Source organism: Anopheles coustani, chromosome X, assembly GCF_943734705.1.
Source record: "Anopheles coustani chromosome X, idAnoCousDA_361_x.2, whole genome shotgun sequence".
In the NCBI taxonomy this organism is placed as follows: Eukaryota; Metazoa; Arthropoda; class Insecta; order Diptera; family Culicidae; genus Anopheles; species Anopheles coustani.
In genome coordinates, this window is record NC_071290.1 from 15,311,197 (window position 1) to 15,334,753 (window position 23,557).

Sequence of the window (23,557 nt, forward strand, 5' to 3'; positions counted from 1 at the left end):
AGCGCGGGATCGATATGGAGGCCATAAGCCAAAAAGGTTATTTCTTCACGAAGCGAAGAACCATCTCAAGGCCTGGGAGCGTATTTATGATTAATAATATCGTTTTAGACTCAACTGTACGAATTAGAAATCGCCGCTGCTTAACATTTATACTGCCGAGCCGTCCTATACACGTTCGTTCGTTCGAGCAACGATCTTCAGTTTCGCCGTCAAGGAAAACGGTAGGTGGAGGAGGCAAGGGGCGCAGGAAACCGGCTAAACTATCCCGGGTCATTTTTCGGAAGACAAATTGATGAGTATGAAATGGGATTTAGAGTGAATTCGTGTATTTTAAAAATGCTTACACCAACATCGAATTTCATCGACGTGCTTCCAATATGGCTACAATTAAAATGCACACATGGAAAATGTGTTGTTACGGTTCGGAAGGCGGGTTAAAATTTGTCCTTCGCGGCACGCAGGGCTTGCATCGTGTCGAGGGAGTTGGTCTTGCCGACGAACGCTTGCACCGTTGGCTCACGGGCGCGCATGAATACGTTGATGCGCTTCTCCTGTCCGATGGTGGATGGCACCAGCGCCCGGCGACCTTCGAGGTCGGCTGCCTGCGTTCGTTCGAGCAGTGCCCGGGTATCCTCGTTCGACGGCTCCACCATGTTGCAGAAGCGCAGGTTCTGCAGCGCGTACTCGTGGCCACAGTAGACGTGCGTATCGTCCGGCAGGCTGGACAGCTGGCCGATCAGTGCGTCGTGCATCTGCTGCGGGGTGCCCTCGAAAAAGCGACCGCAACCGGCCAGAAAAAGTGTGTCGCCGGTGAAGACGGCCCGGTCCTGGTCCGATTCGACATAGTAGCAAATGTGGGACGTGGTGTGGCACGGCGTCGACAGGCAGCGCACCCGCAGCTGCCCGATTTCGAACGTATCGTCCTGCTTGACCCGGTGCGATAGCCGGTCGATACGGGCGTCGTCACCGCCGTACACGCGCAGCTCGCCCCAGTCCGCGTTCTCCCGGAAGCGCTGGTACAGTGCCTCGTTGCCCCCGGCATGGTCCCAGTGGTGGTGCGTCGTGAGCACCTGGTTCAGTTGGACACCTTCCTCCTTTACCACCTCCAGCACACGGTCCGGCTCGACTGGGTCCACCACGGCGGCTCGGCGCGTCGCGTTGCACACCACCAGGTACATGAAGTTATCCTTCAGCGCCGGTATCTTCTTCACCGTCATGCTCGCCATCGCGGTTGTCTGTACGCTCTGCTGTCGGCGCTGCAAACTAAAACTGGCAACTGTACCGGGGGGAGGGAAACAATGGGCGAAAAAGTCTTAGCTCAAGACTCCAAAACCAATACGGCTGTGCGGTCCTCACCGGTAAAGTAGAGTGCTGTCAGGCGCTGGGAGAGACGGTGCGGGAGCAGATTGAGCAGTGACATGGGACGCAATCGAATCAGAAAACCCAATCACACCGATTAACTCACATTAGGGAGTGTATTAGATTTGCGGAGTTATACTTCCCACTTGCCGTAAAGCAGCTATTTGAAGGACAGAGTTGTTGTGAAGCTTATGTTGAACCGAACCTTTTCGTTTACTTCGCTGTAATGAGACGCACTGGTCGTCTTGACGGCTTGATTTGACCGCGGTACTGCTGTGTCACGATGAAAAAGACTGAATGCTGATAAGAGTATCACCACTTTTTCGTTTGGTACGATGAAACTTAAATAACACTGTTATCGAAAATTGCGAGCTGCCGATAACGCTCGTGAGGCAAACAAAAATAAAGGTAAACAAACCGATTTTGACAGTTTGACAGCCGGTGTGAGATGGGAGAGCGTTTTTATAGCTGCTCGGTGAGAGGGAGTTCGTGAGAAACAATACGCCACAGGCACATATGCGAAACCCGCGGTTTTCAAAACATTCCAATATTCAAACATATGTTTTTGACAGTTGCTTGATGAAGAAAAAAGGCTTCCTACATCACGTTTACCCCCCCCGGTGAGTCAACAAGTAGTGCAAACCATCCACATCAGGTGTATGTTCAGGGTTTTATACCGATTGACCTATACCTGGTGTACTAATTTAAATCAGGACCGTTGCGGGTTCACTTAATATTATAGATAAGCACCGGCAGCATTTCAAATAGCAGCATGCGCATATTGTACTGCAAGCTATATATTGCTGTTAACTCAAGATCAGCGCAAAACCATCCTTTGAACATTTTCACCGAACTGGTAATCCCATTACGTAACTGAAGCAACATAACACGGGATTCTCTCGGTCACTTTGAAAACATGTGGTGGTCACGAGAGAGCGCCTATGAGGTGAGTTGTGTGAGGTGAGCCGAGTGAGATGGATCACGGCAATTGTTATTTTAGAAAGAAGGTTGGCTCAAAATGAGTTTTATCAATTAATGTTTGAAATAGTATCTTCAATCGAGCGAGAAATTTATGCTGCTTGCTAAGAAATTAACCATCAGGCTAACGATTGCCTGTGTTGACAATACCCAACCCACGATGGGGTGAAGCGATGTAAAGATGTGATTTTTGTGTCTGTAAAATAGCTATGATTTCTAATACGTCTGGCAGAAGGATAGACTGATTATTGCCAATGAAGCTTGAGATGCTAGTTACTTAAAAAACGACATTGGCAGTATATCATTGGCAGTATACTAACCTTTGTAGCTTCATTAGTAAATACAAGATAGTTTACCATTCATTTTTTGTAAGTATTAATACTATTCTTACCTAACTCCTGTATTCACACAACAAACTATCAAACCGAAAGTTGATATTAATCAGAAAAACTCTTGATGTGTTTGAAGTAAAATATATCTATACCTTGGAGTTGTAATATATACCGTCAATATACCTTGTTTACGCAATGGCACGCACGCACAATAGTGATTTCACCTTTTCTCACTTCCTTCTCTCACTTGAGTTTACCTGGGAGAGCGAAGCCCTAAAATAGATTCTCGTCAAGTTCATACTCACCGATGCATTCCAAAATGCATTGGGGGGTGCATGCTCTCGGAGAAATGTGCACTGATTGAATGCACCTTGCAGCGGGAAAGCCAAGGGTATGCTGACTTGTGAATCAAGCGCGGGAAAGGGCAGAGATCACACCGAACAAATTTACAATTTTACCATGTGTCGTTTCCTTTTTTTTCGTTTGATTGCTCCAATTTGCGAACAACGGATAAAGGAAAAACTACAGAACACGACGAGTAAGGTTTTATAATGTGTGATTTTTCTTTATTTTAGCATGGGTTTACGTAAGTAGTATGCGTTACAACTGAACTTCATCCGCGTGGATTCGCTTTTCTCACATAAATTATTCGTGGGGATTCGCCATATCTGGCTGCTATTGGCTGTCGCGTGTTGGGTTTTCGTACGTCGTTGGCGCTCGGTCCAACTCATAAGCAGTTCAGTTAGTATATGCTAATAGACGTGTGACATATAAATAAAAAATAAGTTACGGGGCGTTGGTATATGCTTGCTTTTCTTAACAGACGTATTCCTTAACTGCTCCCCACCAGGGATACGAGGGTCGGGCGAGTCGAATGGTCGGTGCGGCGATGGTGTTGGTTGGTTGTAAAATTTTTTTTGTTTGTTTGCTTGTGTCCATTTGACAGTTTGCCTCAAAAGTCAGACTGCATCAGAGTCTAAAACGAATCACCTCTCGATCTCGAGGACTGCTCGATGAACGGATGGACGCAAAACTGGGGAAAGAAAATGCCTGCAGCCTTCCGCGGGCCGCGCATCCCAAACGTGTGTGTGTGTGTTTCCTCTTTCACTTGCTTGCCACCCACTAGCGCGCCATTCACCCGCCGCCATTCGCATCTCTGGCATTTTGAGCGATACAAAAAAATTCTCTCACACCGAAACCGTTTTGATTTTTCGCGAAAGCTCGATCACGCAACTGGAGGTGTGAAAATGTGTCGTTGTTGTTCCACAGTGATTATGACACGTGCGTGTGTATGTAAGTGTAGCTTCAGTGCGTTCCGATTTTCGCTCCATAGCAGTTTCGGCCGGTTCCAATGCAAAATCAAGACACAAATTGGTTCGCGTGACGCTTCCTCCGCTTCTTTTTTTGCTTCCACCTGCTTGCGTTCATGCTTTTCCTCACGTCAGCGCTTCCGCTCCTCTCCACCGCTCCTGCTCCTCGCTGAGCCTTTTCCGGCCTTCCGGCCGGCGGTACATTTGCTCCGTGTGGTTAGCTTCCTCTGCATCCCTATTACGTTCCTTCAAATCCAAAAACAAAACTTCTCTTTCTTTTCCTCTCTCTCTCGCTCTCTCTCCCTCTCCTTCTCACTGTTTCTACCGTCGTGTGTGGCGTCGGGGTGGCAGGCAAGCATCCCAGCCACCGCCACCGGTGCAGAGCAAGTCCATTCGACGGCACAATTCTTCTCTAAAGTAGTAGCTTCTTAACATCTAGTATCTTCACAACATACGAAAATCGGGTGGGGGGAAACGGGGGAGGGGGGGGGGGGGCGGGAAAATCTTTGGGAAAATATGCAGTTAGCAGTAACTGGTTTTCTTTTCGGTAGGTGGGCTGTTCTGTGGGGTAGGGTGGGGTGGAGGAGGGCTGGGAACGAGGGTGTCACGGAGGACAACGAATTTCGCCTTCCAACCCCAGGCTAGGGTGGTGGAGGGAGGTGGGGGGGGGGGGGGAGAGGGGGAGGTATTAGCGGGGTGGCTTTTTCAGCGGGCGGCGAATGCGAAAAACAAAACAAGCGGCCAAGCGTCCCGGCGCGTTCCCTTCTCTGCCGCGCGCCGCTGGGAAATTCGTTTCCACCGTTTTCGCCAAATTGTCTACAGCCTCTTTGTGTGTTTCTGTGTGCCTGTGTGTGTGCATGTTAGTGTGGTCGGGTGTTTGGGTGTGTTCCCTTCGCACTTGCGGTTCGGTTTCAAAGGTGCCGGTGGAGGTTATAGGTTGCTACAGCGTAGCTGGTAAAGGCGCGTGTTTTCGAAGCTGATTTTCTTAACACAAAATACAAATTACAAAAAAAAAAGGTAGAAAAAATAAGAGAAGACAAAGAGAAGGATTAATAAGTAGCCTGGGCACGGAGGACAGAATCCTGGTATCAAATACGAAGGACATACTAACGGGACGGGGCTGAGAGTGAACAACAAAAGGAAAGAAAACCAATGTGGATGGCCAAACACGAATGAAGGGAAACCCCAGAGAGCAACGATGGACGGTGGGCCGTTTTGGGGTGGAATCAGAGATCAACACACCAAAAACAACCGACACCCGTCGAACATTCTGTGATGGTCCGGAGTCGAGCAGTGAGTCAGTTCAGTTGAATGCTGGATGAACTTCTTCGAGGAAACAGGAAGAAACACACAAAGTAAATAGTCAAAATAGGTAATAGTCATCTATCAAGTTACAAGGAAGCTTTTCAGGTTGTTTTCCGATCATGGCGATGTGGTTGTGATAGACGTGCGTGGTCAGCGTCACTCAGAGTTTTGAAAATTCGGGATGAAGTTCCCAAGGAGAGATGTTCGATTGAAGCGGAAAGAAAATGAAAGTCGTTGGCATGGTAGGAAAAAGGAGTGATAAAATAACAAAGTTACGAATGAAAAATGCGAGGAGGCTAGGAAAAATACCAAAAATAAAAAGAAATAGATAAAGGGGAAGGAAGTGGGACAGTGGGATGGAAGTGGGATTTTTGTTTTGGCGGGAAGTCGTTCCGTCACCCTAAACGGTTTTTCGTTTCAGCTTTGCAGCGCTCAGTTTGTACTCAGTCCGGTCGTTTGGTGGGCATTCCTGGTCCGTTAGGGAGTTGAGGAGTTTCCCTCTTTTCCTCTCTTTCGTTCTCCCTTTCTCTTTCTAACTCGTTTGTTTGTTTGCAAGTTCAAATGCTGTCCATCAGTCAGAAGTTATTTAAAAATGAAAAGAGTCCAAAGGTTGCTCCCTTAAATGGAAAATCCCCCAATACTCGTGGGCAGCAAAAGTTGGTTCAAAAGCCGACTACTTTGATGGCCAAAACAAAAAAGAAAACATCGAACCAAAACCATCGGTTCTCTACCGCATCTGCTTCAGCCGGGTTTAGAATATTTTATTGAAATTACGTAAGATTAATTGCAGCAGGGTAAAAAAGGAAAAGTTGTTTGATCGAATTAAAAAATGTACTAAATCATTTCCTCGCTCCGCACTCTCTCTCTTTACTAAAAAAAAAAAATCGGTACAAAAAAGAAAAGAAAACGGCCCATCTGAAAAGACGATAACTTGATCGTCGATATACTAAACAAACATAACAAAAACAAAATATTACAGCTCCTAAGCAAAAGGCATCTTTCTTAAACACGAACAGGACTCCGCAAAACTCAATCACATGTCGGGACGCGAGTTTCCCGAGTTAAAACAAGACAAAAAAAAAATAATAAAACAAACAACTGTAGAATGGAAAAGTGCACTTCGCACCATCGCGGGACGATGGGCGCAAGCTTGCTCGTATACGTCTTGGTGCAGTTTCGTTTTGCTCCATTTGCTCGGACCCTTTTTCCCCGCGGAGAGCTTTTCCCCCGGGGTCTCCAGGGAAGCCGGGAAACTCATCAGAATATGTTGTACGTAACCTTAATATCACCGCACTGGGGACAGAAGTACATTTTCTTCTGCCTCTTCTTCTGCTTCTCGCGTATTTTCCTGCGCACGCGTGGCAGAAAGATGGTACAATTTTCAATACCAATAGAAAAAAAAAAACAAACCCCCATTTTCATACACGCACGCCGTTTTTCCCCCCCATTCGTCCCCGTGGGGAAGGGGGAAAAGGGGAAGGTGCGCAGTTTTGGGGGCGCAGGTTTGCGCGAACGGAAGCGAAGCGGGACGGGGTGGGTGGGTGGGGGAAGGAATTCCCGGTTGTGAGGGTGGAGGGGGGGGGGGGGTTGTGAAATCCAAATCGGTTGCATTTTTAATTCGTTTCCAGTTTCATTATCGGCGCCCCGGTACCGTTGTTGGCCGAAGGGTCGAGGGGGGGGGGGGGGGGGGGATTTCAGAGGAAGGTGGGTTTGGAGGGTTGGGGTGGTGTTTTTATTTTTTTTATTTTTGCAAAAGGTTTCATCGAAGGAATGTTTAGGTGGTGGAGGGTGGTTGGGGAGGTTGAGGGGGTGGTTTTTGAGGAAGGATGGCATAGAGAAAGAAGAGAGAAGAAAAATAAAGAAAAAGAAAAAAAGATACATTAACGTTAATGCTCCGCTTTCAGCCGCGCGCATATGTTTGCTTCTGCCGCGGAGAAGAATGTGTTTGGTTTGGTTTTGTTTTGGTTTTTCTTTTCAAATGGAAAGCTTAAGTGATGCTGTACGATCGTAAAAAAAAAACCAAGACTCGTTGGTGATAGGGGTTTTCCAATGTCCACTCTACCGACCGAACTCCGAGCCTGGGGGGCTGATCTGCAGCTGGTGAAGCCAATGGATGAGCAAACAAGTCATGAGAATGGGATCCCTCGTGGAGTTCCTTTCACTGCAGATGTGTGAGTTACGGAGCGGAACCGGAAATTGTTCATGATTGTAGAAAGGGGTTTACAAATGAAGTAGGACAAGATTCCTTGCGGAAGCGAAAAGAGGAAGTAGAGTGTTTAGTAGGTGATGAAAGGAATGGGCGGGATGGATAAAGGGTGGCGGTGGAAGTATACACACACAGGATACGGATTTGACCAAAACTAGTAGACAAACGTTCTTCACACACTCACAATGAGGGCGGACGGGGGAGGGTGGGGCAGGGGTGGGGTTCTTCTCCATTCGAGTTCTAAGGTGCGCAAATATAGGGGAAAACCACAAAACCAGCTCGAGATCGGGGGGGTCTGCACAACTCCCTACCAACGACGACAGTATGGCGCTAGTACCTATATGCATGAAGATGAGCCTATAATTACCGCCCTGAACAGTCGAGCGCTGCTGCGGGTGTGCTCTAGAGACCTGCTACCTGCTCGGGCGAGAGTCAACGCAGCGACAAAAAGCGATTGGATATAGCACGCACACACGCACACGCACACACAAATGACACAAATGGTGATCTATTCGCAGGTGGCGACCACAGCCGCGCAACGAAGGCGCCCCCCACGCAGCGTCAAGGACTAACAAACGGATGGGACAAGACAAGACGACAAGACAAGAGATAAGTTAAGGAGTGTGTATAGAGAAAACCACATAGAGATAGCAAATGCCTCACAAGTTCCAGACTTCTGGGTAGGATATAGGGTGGGGGAGGAGGGGGGGGGGGGGGGGGTTGAGGAGGACGACGACTAGGGAGCAGGTTCCTTAGTTCCGATGGAGAGCAACATTTCAGAATCAGATAAAGTAAAATTAAATACTATCGATAAATGTAAGTTTGTTACGCCTAGAGGGAAGGAGGAGGAGGAGGACGAGGAGGAACGAAAACATAGTTGGGGAGGGTGTGGGGGATAGCTAATGACGGAAGATAGTGGCGGCTTTTTTTGGTTTTTTTTGGGGGGGGTGGGTGAGAGAGCTTTGGGATATTCACGTTAGCGTATTGTTCGGGTTGGTGTAGGTGAAGCCCTCGAACTGGGCCTGGTCCATCGAGGCGAGGATGTTGCGATCGATGGGCGTCAGCCGCGCTCGCTCCCGAGTAAACTGCTTGTCGAAATACTGCGTATCGAGTGGATGCCGCTTTTATTTTGGGGGGAAGAAAAAAAGAGGGGAAAGAAAGAGAATACAGATAGATAGATAGTTTGAAGGGGGTTTGTGACACGAACAGGATCAAACAGCGGCGCAAAGGCAATTTTGGGGACTAGGCTAGGCACACGGGGTTTGTTGTTTACACACTTGGCAAGTGCAGAGCTCGTCGAAAACGTTCGGCACGACACCTCACTCGCGTGACAGCCGAACAAGGCTTCATTTGGGCACAGAATTGACAGATATGAGTGGTTTCATCAACGAGAATAAAGAGTCGCTAGACTCCTCTGAGCGGTCTCCAAAGTAGAGGAAGGCTTTACTCGTCGAGAAAGACTTGATATGCTTAGATTGACAATAATTAGAAGGTTTTGACATTTGCAGAATAAAGATGTAATAGAAATGCAACATATAGGTCTAGTTATAGTTCTAGATAAAGACACCTGTCCTAAGCAATGCAACGACCTCAATCCAACGTAGGAGGTCTGAATCTTATAAGGTGGCAGAATAAAGAAGTAGTAGAATAACAGCAACTGATATAGAAGTCAGTCGGGATCTGGATCTTGTAGGTCTAGATATAGTTCTAGATCAAGACACCTATCCCAAGCAGGTCGTCAGCAATGCAACGACCTCTATGCAACGTCTCCTCCATGGGAGGTCTGACACATATAGTGGTAGAATAAAGAAGTAGTTGAAGTGCAACGGAAATAGAAGTAAGTTGAGACCCGGATCATGAAGGTCTAGATCAAGACACCTATCCAAAGTAGGTCATTAGTATTCCGATGAGTTCAATGCAAAATCTCGCCCAATCATGGGAGTTCAAAATACATCAGCTAAAGCTAGTTTGCATTCGCAACTAAACTTTGATGGCTCACAATGCTAATCATTTAAATGGTGATCATGTACGCAATAGGTCCAACTCCTCAATACGTCAACTGCGTAAGATTTCAGCAGATTTGTCTGACAGAACCCAACGAACGCTATAGGCGATCCCAGTTTAGTTGTGTTTATCTGAGGATACCGTTGCCTTTGAGCACTTAGTTGAGGGGAGCTTGTTATCCAAAACATGCTGCTATCACCAGCTGTGTGTGCTGCGCCGCACGTCATGACGGGCATGTCCGTCTCCCGTCGACGGATGTTAATTGGCGTAGAATGTTCATGAACTTCAACTTGTTACTTCAGATATACCTCAAAACACAAACTCCCTCATTATTCGACAAAGTTCGCCCACAGTAGGGGAGGGTGTAAACAGTAGCCTACACTTGCCGACGATGTAAACTGCGAGCAGCGGGATGGCAAAAACAAAAAACAAAAGCAAAAGCACTTACCACTTGCGGCTTGAACGGTGGCTCGATGGCTCGTCTCTCCAGTTTGTCCCAGATAATACTATTGAAGAATGGGTGATACTTGATGTCGCTCTCCTCGTCCATGGTGTTGAGGACGCCCAGGCGTATCGAGGCGTCCTTTTCCAGCAGCTAGCGTACGGAAATAGGGATAGCAAAGTGAAAAAGGGTACGGATGAGAGCCACGCCGTTGTTGATCCTAGGGAAGGTGGCTAAGGGATGGTATATTTACCGATTGCAGCAACCGCAGCGCCTCCTTGGAGAGATAGTGCGGGAACCACGGAATTTCGTTGCAGATCGACCAGAACAGCTCGTCCTCGTCGCAGCCGCTGAACGGTGACTGGCCGACGAGCATCTCGTACACTAGCACTCCGAACGACCACCAGTCGACAGCTTGGTTGTATTTTTGACCCTACGCCGCCGGGGAAGAGGAGAGAATCCGGAGGATCAACAAGAGAACCAATGGACGGGAGGTTCTGGGCCTTGCTACTACCTTTATAATTTCAGGTGCCATGTAATCAGGTGTACCACAGAAGCTGTCCGCTAGCTTGTCCAGATAGATTTCCAGCTTGCACATGCCGAAATCTGCTATTCGCACGTGCCCGTCGTAGTCGAGCAGAACGTTGTCCAGCTTAAGATCACTGCACGATGATAGGAGCGGAACGGAAAAGAAACAACGATTGGTGATGGACAGCTCGCTAGTCAGTCAGTTCTCCAGGTACGACGGGTCTTACCGGTAGACGATGCCCTTTCGGTGCAAAAACTTCAAACCCGACACAATTTCGGCGGCGTAGAACCGGGCTCGCGCCTCCGGGAACCGGCCGCTCTGTTGTATGTGAAACATCAGATCACCACCGTTCAGGTACTCCATAACAAAAAACAAATGACTCTGCGATTTAGAGGAGGGCGAAGAAAAGAAAGTAGAGTGAAAAGGAACGAAATCAGAAAAAGGTATCGGTAAGGTCATCAATCGAAGCTCATCTATCGACGTTTATTTTAACTCTATGAAACGAGATATCAATCTCTGGAAGTGAGACACCGACCGCGTCGTTCGATGGAGGAGAAGATTTAGCGGCGAAAGAGGTGCACGCGACGTTGTGGAATACCATACGGATCCCCGACATCGGGGACCTCATCACTAGCGTCGCCAGAAAGGTTAGGACACCCGAGTTTGCTGATGGGATTCTATTTTTATTGCGACGTTTGCCACCCGACGAGGCTCGCACGAAGGATTATAAACCACGGCTTCAAAATGCCAATTTTATGGCGATCTTGTTTCCGTCTGCTTTCCACCTCGCTCTGCTCTTCTGTACGCGATCCTTTCGTTTTGCTGAAGCGAACATCATGCCTTGAGTGACACGAACCGTCCGATTAAAAAGTGGAAAGCGTGAGTGTGAGTGCTTAGTCGGCGCCGCGGCGAGCCTTAGATGTAAACATAACCTTTAATTTCCCGAGGGGCAGCGGGCAAATTTGCAAATGAATCAAGGATCAAAGCTCTCATAAACCGATAATGGTGCCGCCTTGGGACGCGGTTTAATGGGTGGCGGGACAAGTTTATGTGCCCTCTGCTTCCTAAGCTAGGCCCAAGGGTATATAGTCTGGTGGGTTTTCTCATCTGATTCGGGTACGAGTAAGATGAATTAATTGAGAGGAGTTTCTTCTAAAATTAGCTTAGCTGTTACGGAATTAATATTTTTTCAGAATCACAAGGTATAGTATACCTATTATTTTATAGTTATCTGATAAATCAAATAAACAAACATATTCAATTATTAAAAAAGAGAGTCTCGGCCAAGTAATAAATAAGAGCAGTGCATATGCTCATATGCTGCGAAACGCATATCAATTTACACTGTAACTGTTCCTTTACAAAACGTCAAGTTTTCCAAAAACTTGACTTCACAAATGAGAACTTATAAACTTTTCATAGTTTGATTTCGTTTTATGTCCCACTGGCTGTGCGAGTCTCGTTACTATAGATGTTACTTAACCCTTTCACGACCAACAGAAATATTTTTCCCATCTACAAAACTCGTTACTGTTTGTTGAACTATTATCAAAACGATACGTTTGAAACGAAACGTCAAAGAAAACATTTTGTCAAAGGCGGCAAATGTCTTTCTGAACAAATAAACAATACGAACAGTCGCTTCCACAAAATTGAAAGTAAATTATTAAATAATAATTTAAATAAATTAAAAAGAAAAGCGTCAAAAAGTAGTTATAAACTACACTATATAGTAACAGAAAATAAAAGAAAAATCTTCAAAAAGAACAAGTTAGTTGAAAAATAATAGGTCAACTGGACCGGTTCAAAGCGTTGTTTTACGCAAATATCCCATCAGACTAATCATATTGGATGCTTATAAAAGCCCTTGTTTTTGTTTACAGAAATGTTTGACACATTCCATGAAAGAAAATCGAAACCCCCCCCCCCCCAATGTTGTTGCATTTTATGGTTCGCATTATCGCATCACCAACCTGTTCTCGAACCATCCTGCCGTGCTCGAGAAAAAGTTAAAAAGGCGAAAAGGTGCATACGATGCACAACGCCCTACAACAAGCAGCCAAATATCGGTCAATGGGTTCGGGTACTGGTTTAAGAATAGAACCGCATCCCTTTTCCACGCATCCCGGATGGTTCCCGGTTCGGGGTTCTATTTCGGGTGGGGAACATTCCTGCCGGTAGCTGGTTGGCCCCCCCTGAAAGCCGGGGGGGGGGGGGGGGGGGGGTGGGAGGGCGGCTCTAAAAATAAAGTGCCCCGGTGGCTCCGAGTTCCCGGTGGGAGGGTGCGACTTCCTTGTTCCCGCGACGACGAGTCGGTTGATGAACCGTCGCCAAAGTGGAGTGGGTCAACTTACATCGGTTTGAAAGGTGCAGAAGAGGTGGCACAGGAACGGGTGCTTGGTACCGAGTGCCAGCACCTTGCGCTCGATCAGCGTGCAGTCGACGTCGTCGTCCTCCAGCACCACGTCCTTCTTCAGACACTTGATCGCGTAGTAGTAGTCGGAGTTTTTCAACTCAGCCAAAAATACCTTGTTTACCAAATAAAAATGTGTCAAATGAGATCAATTAAATTAAGATTTCCTATACACAAGAGAACAGGAAGCAAGACGATGCTGGAAACGTCTCACATTCTCACTTACCTTTCCAAAACTTCCCTTGCCTAAAACAGTCAAAAAGTGGAAGTCGTCAACGTTGTACTTCCTAAAGCGCGGAATCACCGTGGCCGGTGCTGTCAGTTTGCCCGTCTTCTGGAACTGGGCGTACGTATATGACGTTTCTAAAAGGGGGGAAAAGCGAGAGAAAGAGAAAGGGAGGAAATAACGTACATTAGAGGTTATTCGACTTTGGTGGGAAACTATCTAGATAAGGGCCGCCCCTCTGGAAAGGGATGTCTATAAAGCCGGAAGTCGAGCACGAATTGAACGAATCTGGCATCGGAAGAGGGGGGGGTTGAATTTCAAGCAGTGGTTTAAAGGAAGTGGTGTATTTTGGAACTTCCGAAAACTACTTCATAGCTAATATAACCCGTTGACATGCTTGTATGCTTGCTAAAGCAACCTTGTTTTTTTTTGAAGAGACAAAATGCTCAAAAGTTTGCTTCAACCTGGTGGAAAGTAAGGTAAGATTGGGAAATATGCACCATTTGCGTGAAAAAAGTCAATTTCTCTCTTATCCTCACGTAGCATATCGAAAATTTTCATCTCACCACGTCAAAAGTTATTAAATAAATCTATTTAAAACCTTTTTATGTTTTTCAATCATCTGTGATTTTAAGCTGAGGGGAAACATTTTATGAAATAATGATCAATTTGTGTCCTGTACCAAATGAAAATGACTTATTATCATATGATTCAATATAAGATGTCAAAAATTAAGAATTTATGAGTTATGGATGTAAAAATGTTTAACCTTGAGTTGATTCAGTTTCAGTGACAATTTTTGTAAGTTTGGAAAGCTTGATTGTTTAGTATAACATTAACCAACAAACATAATAGAAATATCGTGAATCAATTTCTCGTTTTACTACTTAAACAACGCATTGAGAGTTGATTGTAGACCTGCTTTATCCTGTTTTCTCAAAGTTACATTTTCAAATAAAGCTTTGAAATTCACAAAAACATGATGTGTCTAAAAGACACGCTAACGAAATCAATAATAATTCCATTAGGTAATATATTTTAAATTGCTTTGTGACATGCCGGTTCATTAAGCCTAACCGGTGCGTTTTGCCCCAGCTTCCCCACAAGGGGGGAACAAATCCATAAAAGTGTGTACCCAAGCAAACACTCACATGATTGCGTAGATCGTTAAATCGGTTGGTAAAACTACCCCTAATCACTTTGTCTAAGTGATGTCCTTAGCATAAACGTTACTGAACAGAACGGCATTGAAGCAATAAATTTAACGCGTGTAGGCGAGACTACCATCCCGCATCATGCACTATTCTCTAATATCCCTAATGAAATCGAGGGGAATAATTTCTAGTAATCTAACTATTAGAAAACATTCTAAGCTCGAACAAACCAGCGTCATCATGGAAGGTTATTAAGGATGCCATTTAAAGTAAAGTATAAAGCATCAAAGAAGTGAATAAACATCGGAGTTTGGATGTTGTTCAATTCCGAGCACATTTTTTGCAGTGTTTTCAAAATCAAAGGGTTTGATATGACGTTTGAATTAAAATAAACAAAACTAGAGAAATTAAACGACTTTCATGCAAAAACGGAAAACGCTAAAAACTTTCTGTTGAAAGAAAAATAAAGAGTAGCATTTCTTTTAAATTTAGAACAAATACAGTTGTCAAGTATCATTTAGCTTGAATCCGCCATGACCAAAACATTAAACCAACCACGTTTGATTGTTTATCGTGGACCACGTGACCAAAGATTATTTAAAGAAAGATGGCGACAAGTGGTAAAAACGCCTGGTACTTTATGTTGCTTTTGATGCTTGTTAAAATATATTCACGTTACACGATTGGTTTTGGCGACTATGGCTTAAATTTCGGCCAAGGACCGTAAGGCCGATTTACTCGACCGTCGGAATATTTTTTAAAAGTACTTAAAAGATGTAACTTTACAATAAAATTTACTTCATTCAATTAGCTTGGTTGACCTTTTTCTTACCACCGATGAAAATTTGTCTATTTTTTTAAATACAAACGTTAAATTCTTGAATTCTAAGAACGTAAAACCATTCATTAACACGTTGTCTACCGTGTCACCCAAAAGTGGGTCACAGCAGAAATCAGTTCTAAAAACTGTTTGACCTATAAAGGAATGGAAATGCAACATAAAAAAAACTATAGTAATATTAAAAACAAGTACTTTAGGAAGCTAAGTCTTTGTTTAGCCTATTAAAAAATCGTTGGTTTAATAATTGTTTTTAACAAATACTATCAAAAAAAAGATTGTACTAAAAAGGTGTGCCAAAAACGTGTTAAACCCGCCCTCTCCCATGAAACTTCCCGACCATTTTCCATTCCTCGCGAAAACCTATGCAGGTTGTGCCAAAACAAACGCTTCCAAAAGGCGCAGTTTGAAAGCAGTAGTTTGCTTTTTGTCGACACGATGTGGAGCGTTTAAATAAATTGTTTGAAAACTCTGGGCCACACATGGTGCACGCGTTGGGGACTTTTCCACAGCTGATTCAGAGGGTCAGTTTGATCCACCCCCCCTCCTCCACCCCTGTTCCCCACCTCGTAAAAATATTTTAACGCTTGGATGCTGTCAAAACAATGTATCGAAAATAGACGTTCGTCGCTTGACCAAACGTCATCAAACGTCATTTTGTTCCACAAAATCAAGCAAAAAAAATAAAACACTGTTTGTCCACTCCCTTTGATGTCCCCATTTACAAAGCGGTTGGTGGTGGGAGGAATCGCGATACCTTTCGTTCGTTGGGCTGGATTGGGATGACGTCTCTCGTTTCGTGGCAGTTTGTTTTGTTTGTGTTTTCGGTGTTGGGAGCGTTAGCGTGTGTTAATGTGGGGGCGCGGAGGAAGGGGGGAACAAAGGGTTGAGCACTTGATTAAAGAACAAAAAGAAAAAAATACTGAACAACACTACGACTAAGCACTTAGTAAGTAGCTGGTTATTGGCGTCGGATGACAGGTTATTCGTCGCGTCGCTGACAGGGAACGCAGCAGCAACATCGCTGCAGCCAACGCCAGAGGGCGACGCAGCGGGGAATGGCGTGGTAGAGCAGGGTGTCGAGGGCGGTGTGGCGCGGCTCGTCGACCACCCGCTGCGCCCGACGGCGCGCATCGTGCACGAGGGCCAGGGCGGCCAGGTTGTGCATGATGGCGAGACGCTCGGCGTCCAGGTGGACGTTCGGGGGAATGTCCTGCAGGGCGACCAGCTCCGCGTACCGGCCCCGATCGAACAGGTTGTCGTGGTCGCGCGCCAGCGGAATGTTATCGCCCGGTTCGCCGTCCGAGCCCGACTCGGTGGTCACCGACCACTCGTCGTCCTCCGGTGGTTCATCGGCCTCGTCGACCGTCTCCTCACCGTAGCCATCGTCCGGGCTCTGACAGGTCGGTTCCTGTTCCTGTTCCCGCTCGGGGTCCGGCGACGTTCCGGCTCCCTGCCAGACCTCCGTAAGCCACGGTGCGTCACACGTCCGGTGGCTTAACAGCGCGTGCAGCAGGCTACCCTCCGGGATGCGGATGGTGCGGTACGGGACGCAGCTCCCCTCAACCGTATGCCACCTGTCACCGGGACGCACACACCGGACCACCCGATCGAGCCCGTCACCAAGGACAAACACGACGAAGCCGCACTCAGGCTCCATCGCAGCTTCACACCACACCAAGCGTCACTCTCGCACACACACAAACACACACACCAGTGGTTCACTAGCGAACGAAAACAGGGCCCCCCAAAAAGCGCTTCAAGCAAGGAGCAGCAGCAGCAGCAGCGTTCTATCGGAGCCGGCGCTACAAACTAGATTAACCCGAACGGTTCTGATCCGTACAGCGAACCCGCCGTTGGCGGGCTCAAGCTTCTCGAACCAAGGCAAAAAGTTATGAGTGGATGTGGTGCTGCTTTTTTTTTATTATTATTTTGCTCGGTTCGCTGTTTTTTTTTTTGTGTGTTACCCTCACATTTTTAGTTCCTTTCCCGTGTTTGTCACTTGTCTCGCACGCTCCCCATCTTCCGTCTCATGGCGGCTGCGTGTTCCTTGCCTGGAGCCTCGCCTCGCCACACGGGCGGGGAAAATTGGCCCGTCGCACACGTAGTCGAAGGAGTGTTTGACGGGGGGTGCGGACTACCGTTTTTGCCCTTCACCATTAGGTGTGTGTGTGTGTTTGGGGGGTCGTGTGCGCGCGCGCTCGCTCGCTTTCTTGCCTGCTTGCTCGCGTGTGTTTATTCCCAAGCAGGGGGGTTGTGTCAGTGGAGAAGCGGAAGGAAATGGTAAACGGAGGGAGACGGGGGGGGGGGGGGGAAACGGTACGGTTTGAGTTTCCAGCCAATGGTGGAGTACCTTAGAGGGCGGGCACTGTGTTTGATAAGAGCCGCGTAAGAGAACAATTCGATTGGGGGGGGGGGGGGGGGGGGGGGGCTGGGAGGAATTTGCGGGTGGTTCACAGAAGATGGGGGGGGGGGGGATGCTGCGCACTTTGTGAGTGCACACAAACCCCATCCATTTTGCAAACTCCGTCAAATGCATGGCTGGAGCTGGAGACAAAATATTAAATCATGATGCGAAAAAGGGGGGGGGGGGGAGTGTGGTGGGAGAAAGTACACATCATCAAGTAACGAGCATGAATCCCTCCCCATTGTTTGTCCCCATCTAAGACGCATGGTTCGATGGCCGATGGCCTTCAGGATGGAAAGAAAGCCAGACGAACAAACATTCTTGTCGAAAGAATGCTGACAAATCATTTGCTCCATTTCAGGAAGGATGGTTTTCCATACGCAGCGTTATATGGAAACCGCATATTGATGACTAGTTCACGAAGTTTTTGGATTTTTTCTCACGAATTTATGTTTAAAATAAAACATAAATGTAGAAGAAATGAATGAAAATTGAAATTCGATTCAAATCAATCTTACAGCATTACACCAAGCTAGCGGAATGATGAAGTAGTGCATCAAAAAATCAAAACACGTCAAAAGAAAGTCAACAAGTATACCAACAAGTAACAGTGTATTTGAAAAATCTTCAAAATATTGATGTTTTAAGTTAAGAAGTGCATTTTGAAAACAGGGGTCGAAATGACCCCGAAATGACGAAAAAGTATTCGGGCAAGATTCCAAAGCAGTGAATTCTAGTGTCAAATATTGTACCTTATTTAAACTAATCATTTGAATGTTCCTTTTTTGAAAGATAATAAAATTCAGCGATAATCTTTAAAAATTAATATAATCAGAGTTTTCAAAAGAGAACACCCATTCACTTTTGAAGATTTTTAAATCCTGGAACTTAAACAGATGTTTTTTGTATCAGACTATGAAAAATACAGGATGGACAGGAAAATTTCGGTTAGTCATTAGCAAATGAGAGAAAGGCTATCAGCTGATATAAAAAAACCACTGTCAACTTAGTTTAACAAATCCAAGACAAGACAACACTAGTCTCAAGAAAAAGAAAATAAAATTACTTGAAAGTACAATTGTGCCACCTTCGCGGCACGCCGGAAGCGCTTGGAGCTTTTCCAGGGAGATTAATCTGTTCTACGAGCATCTTACAATATTTCTATCAGTAAAGGCATTTATGCTATGAAATAATGCTTTGAAACACCCATTGGTTTTGCAGCACTTGCGTGAAATCAAAATTCAAAAAACAGCCTTGGAAAGATGATAATGTATTGCATCTTTTTTCAAAAAGAATATGTGTGTCAAAACTGAAATGATTTACCAAATGCCTTTAGACCTCATTATATCTCTGATATTTGTAAAATTAATACTTTTCTTTGTTTTATGGCAACTTTATCCTATTTAAGTAAATCGCATATTTGGTAGAAATGGAATAAAATAAAATTTTACATGTCTACTGAATGTTAAGCTTTCGATAAAGATAGGATTCAGAAATTGGCACACAACTACAGCATTGTAAATTATGGTCGTGTTTTACACTACGGCTACAATTCAAAGCAATAAAAACCATGTTGTAAACTTCCAACAGTGTACGCGTTGACCCACTTCCAAGCAGTTATCCTTCGACTCGGCATGAAGCACCGATTATTACAAAGCATAAACTGTGATTGTTCTGATATACAATTACCGTCAACATAAAAAGTAAAGAAGTCATCACTTGCATTTAAATATATCAAACACCGTCTGTTAAAACCAAGGAAAGTGGTCTGCAACTTATAATTTTCATCATTTGATTATTTGCCCCTCAGTCAAATGTTGCTGGGTTCTCAGAAAATATATCTGAGTGTTACTGAAGTATGTAAAATGAATATCATAACTTCTGCGCGTTAAATCTAGCGTTTGTTAAAAAGAGCAAGTGAAAAGGATACTGAAAGTTGTTTCGGTTTCGGTTGCAAAAATTTGACAACATCGCGAGAAAGTGGAAGTCCACCTTCCGCCGTTGTCTTTGCCCGCCGGATGCAACTTCCTGTGCACACTGTGCAGGACGCGTTTGTTTTACCAGTGCCGCTTTTCGCGGTGTTTTACAAAAGCGCAGCGAGTGCATGTGTGTGCGGGGTTTTTCGCTTTGATCTTTGCTGGGCTTGGGAAAATGTTTTGCCAGTGCAGGTTTTTCTTTTTGTTTCAGCAAAAGGTGCTTTATGTTTTTCTAACGGGAAACTAAAGAAAACGAAAAATATATAATTTGGGTGCAGTCGAAAGTTTTTTCTTCCAAAGGGCTTCGGTGCACATGTGTGTGACCGGCTTCCCTTTTGGAGTCGAATCGGTGTCGGCTTCGAACATGGGCGCTGTATGGTACGTCGATGCGAGCGCCTTTTGCATTGCCAGCTGCTTAAATCGAGCCGACAAGAGATTATGCGTAGTCGTAAAATATTTTTCGCTTTACCTTCTCGGCGATGATGTCGAGTGTGTGTGTGCGTGTGTATATGTGTAGTTTTAGCACAACCTAGAAATGTTCGTCAACGGCAGTCACACCTTAATTCCCACGGTTGCATGTTTTCTGCAACCTGAAGAACTTTGACGAAAAGTAAAAACGACAATCTCGTCGTCAAATTAAAACACTTTGGTACAATTTAATTTATAACATTTTAACGCGTTTGTTTCTCCATTCGTTCGTCAAACACCGTAGTCCAGGAACCGTACGACAAATAGAGTGGAAAACTACTGACTCAGTAGACAATAATAAAAAAAAAAACAAACAAATAAAAAGCATTTTGATTTGTTCGCTGTTAGTGATGTGCGTAATTAGATAGAATGAGTGAGTGAGTGGAATCTCACTTTTGCATCCTCGCGGACAGTTTTTATAGCTCGTCTTTGATTTGCATCCGTTTCGGGGATTCGAAACCAAACAGAGTGAATAAAAGAGTTGCTAGTCGCCATAGAGATTTGAATCTGTCTAAGGAATTGAAACTCAATTAGGGATTCGAGTCCCGTAAAAGTGATTAAAGGAGTAAATAAAATAGAGACACAGTGTGTTAATGACGTTTTTGCAAAGAAAAAGTAGAACAAGGTATAAACAATTATTCGGCATGTATTTTCCGTTCTTATACATTGTTTTAAACTTCGTTAAGAACGGGAATCTCTGTGCATTCTTCCAATCTCTGTTTGAGATTCGAATCCTTGTTAGAGAATCAATCCTCTGTGACGACAAAAAACTTATTTTCACAAAAAGAACAATTCACAAAAAAGTAACTCAAAGATTCGATCCACCGTGATGACTCCTCAGGGCAAATTAAATTTCAAAAAGGAATTGTTATTCTCATTAGTGCTCGTTTAGCGATAAAGCTAGGTGAAAAGGAGTCATCCTTTATGAGTGAATTCATTTTATTGTTGAAAAGTTGTGCTTTTTTTGTTTACATTTCACCCGGGCAGCTGTACTTCTCCCAGCCCCCCCTGATCTATCGATTGAACAACAAGGTTTCGTGTAGGTCAGAAGTGATCCACGCGTTGTACAAATAACCCATAACCTTAGGCAATGAAAGTTTGCTCATCCGATCGTTTGCTTCATCCCAAAGCATGAGGATTTATTTTCTGCAAACTCACTGGAATGCCAGACTGCGATAAAAGCGCATCGGGTTTGGGATGGATAGGATTGGACATTCGATCAGCCAGCATTGGCACATATGGTCGTCGATAAAATTCAACGCTTGAGACTAAACAAAGAGCGAGTCGCAGGATATGTAAATCGATCGTTCCTCCGATCGATGTCCGATCGGGTGCAAAACCGTCCCGGCCGCGGATTGTTTGGACCCGGGGCTAGACGCCATTTGTTGCCCGTCGTCCTATTTCTACACCCGTCCACGGGTTGGTGGGGGGGGTTTACCAAACCCTCCTCCAACCACTGCCACCTACTTGTCGCCGCTCTCCCCCTCCCAAGCTGATCCCCAAGCCGCCATCTTCATGGCTGAGGGAAAACGTGTGTACAGGTGATTTTATTTATAAACGGAAACAAAACTCCCTATTTTTAGCCGCGTCCTCTGAGTGATTTTCGGCGGGTTTTGCCTTCGGTCCTGCCCCGGGACCGTTTGCCCCTTTCCCCTATACTCGCATCCATCCCCTTGAAGCGTGGGCATTTGTGAAGAAGGAAGCGACTTGGGGGCCCTCGGTAGTGTGTGTGTGTGTGTGTGTTTTTTGCGATCATAAAACCGTGTCCCCTTTGCCACCGAATGTTTCCCACCTCCACTGCGGGGGGAGGGAGCGTCAGTTACGTGTGGTTATTTACCTATTTTTCCCAAACCAACGACGCCGTGCCAAAGGGAAGGGTGTCGCTTCTCGCCGGCATTTTTCTTGGTGCTCCCTTGGCCCATCACGAGCTGATCATGTCGCGATATCATGTTCGCAAGCGAAAACAGAAAGAGAGAGAGAGAGGGACAGCAATACACGTTGGCGACGCATTTCAATCCCGTACGTTGGTTTTCGGTACGGGATTTCAAAAGTACGTTTCGTAAGGGCGAATTTTTTTGTTTTTGCTCAACAGTCCCCACGCTGTCTCCGGCCATGTTTGGAACACTCTGCTTGTCTTCGACCTTCGACGTGAACTCTCACAACAAGTCACACAACACAACAAGAAAATAGTTCAATTTTGGGGTCGATTTGAATTTCGTTCAGTTGGGTATAATTATTAAAGTTGGAGATAATTATCTTTAACCGACAACGACTCCTGCGCATCATTCGTTGCTTTGTGGCATCTTGCACAATCTGCCCATCTCTACTTTGGATACATTGTCCGACGGCCGACGGCTATAAATCAGCGCCAAACGCCACGGATCGGATCTGGTTAATAAATGCTAGGTGGACCATTTCGAACTCAAGGTGAATTCAGAAAAATTCAAGCTAGTAACAAGCAAAATGTGTATGATGCGATCCGGGTATCCGATGCTTTGCACCAAGTAGGCACGAAATGGAGCGTACAAAGGCCAGGGTAGGAGTTTGGCAAACATGGGTTGTACGCCCACCAGCACCGCTATACTTTATCAGGTTTCAGTTTAACGAATGTCTTGAGCGAAAAATTAATCCAAGATACCGAAAGAGAGTGATGAATCATGACAAGTATCCAACGAGACAAACTGTATATGTATTCAAGGTAGTAGTTTGTGGAACTTTCAACCAGGCTTGGCAGAAAACGATCGAATACAAATCTCTTAAAATATGAACCATTCTGCTCGTTAAACATAAACAAAGCAGAAGGCTCTCTTGTGGTTCCGAGTAAGATCTAACACTCGCTGAACAATGATTGTGCATCGTTTGCATTCTTCCGCACACGTTTTGATTTTTTGGGAATCAAAACTATTCTACCATTCACGTAAACAATTTCGTGAGGTTGAGGTTACTAAACAATCGTTTCGTTTGATAAGCATTTTAGTCGTTTTTAAGTCGGGAGAGATTTAGACACAATTTCGACCAAATCCGAATGCTGTCAGATGGTGAACACCTAAGATCAATCCATTGATGTTTTTTTTTTTATTTATAATCGAAGTGAAGACAGTTTTAACCGAGTTGATGATAAACAGCACCAGGAACAAGGCCAACGTTGGTCTGCTCTCAAAATAGTAGAATTTCACTTCAGTTGCACGATTCAAAGCATATTTGAGCAATTTGTCGAGCAAGCAAAGGCGTCCTTACGCATGACTGTGCAGTACTTGGCCTTTTTTGTAAATAGTGAAATTCTTCAATACGTTGAATGCGATACACGTTATGTTTTAAAGCCAGTAGAAAAGAAGTTCTAACATGTTGTTTCACCGTAAATAAGCATTTAATGAAACAAGAATGCTGATTATATTTGAAGCTAAGTGTTGGAAAATCATCGGTTTTATACGTTTTTATATACAATTTAACCAACGATTTTACTATAAGAAAGAAAGATTGTTGTTAAACAGATTGGCAGTAGAAGTGTTCATTGTTCGTGCGTCGAACATTTTTCAGTAAAATCGTATTTGATAAAATTTGTTCATAAAATAAATGCTCAGATTTGTTTTTAAACTAATAACAAATACAT

The 23,557-nt window shown here is 45.0% G+C and overlaps 2 protein-coding genes across 4 annotated transcripts in view; both read right to left on the reverse strand.

Annotated features, from left to right (window-relative positions):
- Nucleotides 1–321: 321 nt before the first annotated feature.
- On the reverse strand, nt 322–1,745 carry LOC131268897 (hydroxyacylglutathione hydrolase, mitochondrial). 3 transcript variants are annotated; one of them, XM_058271194.1, is made up of 3 exons: nt 1,565–1,745; nt 1,357–1,381; nt 322–1,276 (listed from the first exon to the last, which is right to left on the reverse strand). In XM_058271194.1, the coding sequence occupies exon 3, from the start codon at nt 1,224–1,226 to the stop codon at nt 435–437; it is 792 nt and encodes a 263-aa protein (XP_058127177.1). In that variant the 5' UTR covers nt 1,227–1,276; nt 1,357–1,381; nt 1,565–1,745; the 3' UTR covers nt 322–434. The 3 variants fall into 3 exon arrangements, with proteins under 3 accessions (XP_058127177.1, XP_058127176.1, XP_058127175.1); XM_058271193.1 differs by lacking the exon at nt 1,357–1,381 and having other exon boundaries at nt 322–1,269; nt 1,466–1,745; XM_058271192.1 differs by having other exon boundaries at nt 1,357–1,745.
- Nucleotides 1,746–6,419: 4,674 nt separating this feature from the next.
- The window catches only part of LOC131269349 (serine-rich adhesin for platelets-like), a 31,625-nt gene continuing 14,487 nt past the window's right edge, over nt 6,420–23,557 (reverse strand). The window contains exons 3-10 of the mRNA XM_058271700.1: nt 13,105–13,241; nt 12,820–12,993; nt 10,692–10,846; nt 10,451–10,598; nt 10,190–10,369; nt 9,943–10,089; nt 8,466–8,611; nt 6,420–6,632 (exon numbers count right to left, since the gene is read on the reverse strand). Of these exons, the coding sequence (XP_058127683.1) occupies nt 6,542–6,632; nt 8,466–8,611; nt 9,943–10,089; nt 10,190–10,369; nt 10,451–10,598; nt 10,692–10,846; nt 12,820–12,993; nt 13,105–13,241 (1,178 nt within the window). The 3' untranslated portion in view covers nt 6,420–6,541. The remainder of the gene's footprint in view (nt 6,633–8,465; nt 8,612–9,942; nt 10,090–10,189; nt 10,370–10,450; nt 10,599–10,691; nt 10,847–12,819; nt 12,994–13,104; nt 13,242–23,557) is intronic.

What these genes read in the sequence shown, in the direction of transcription:
- LOC131268897 (XM_058271192.1), bottom strand. Translation starts at nt 1,420, where the DNA reads ATGTCACTGCTCAATCTGCTCCCGCACCGTCTCTCCCAGCGCCTGACA. An exon ending in GACAGCACTCTACTTTACCG is followed by an intron (nt 1,277 to 1,356) that starts GTGAGGACCGCA and finishes CCCCCGGTACAG; the next exon opens with TTGCCAGTTTTAGTTTGCAG.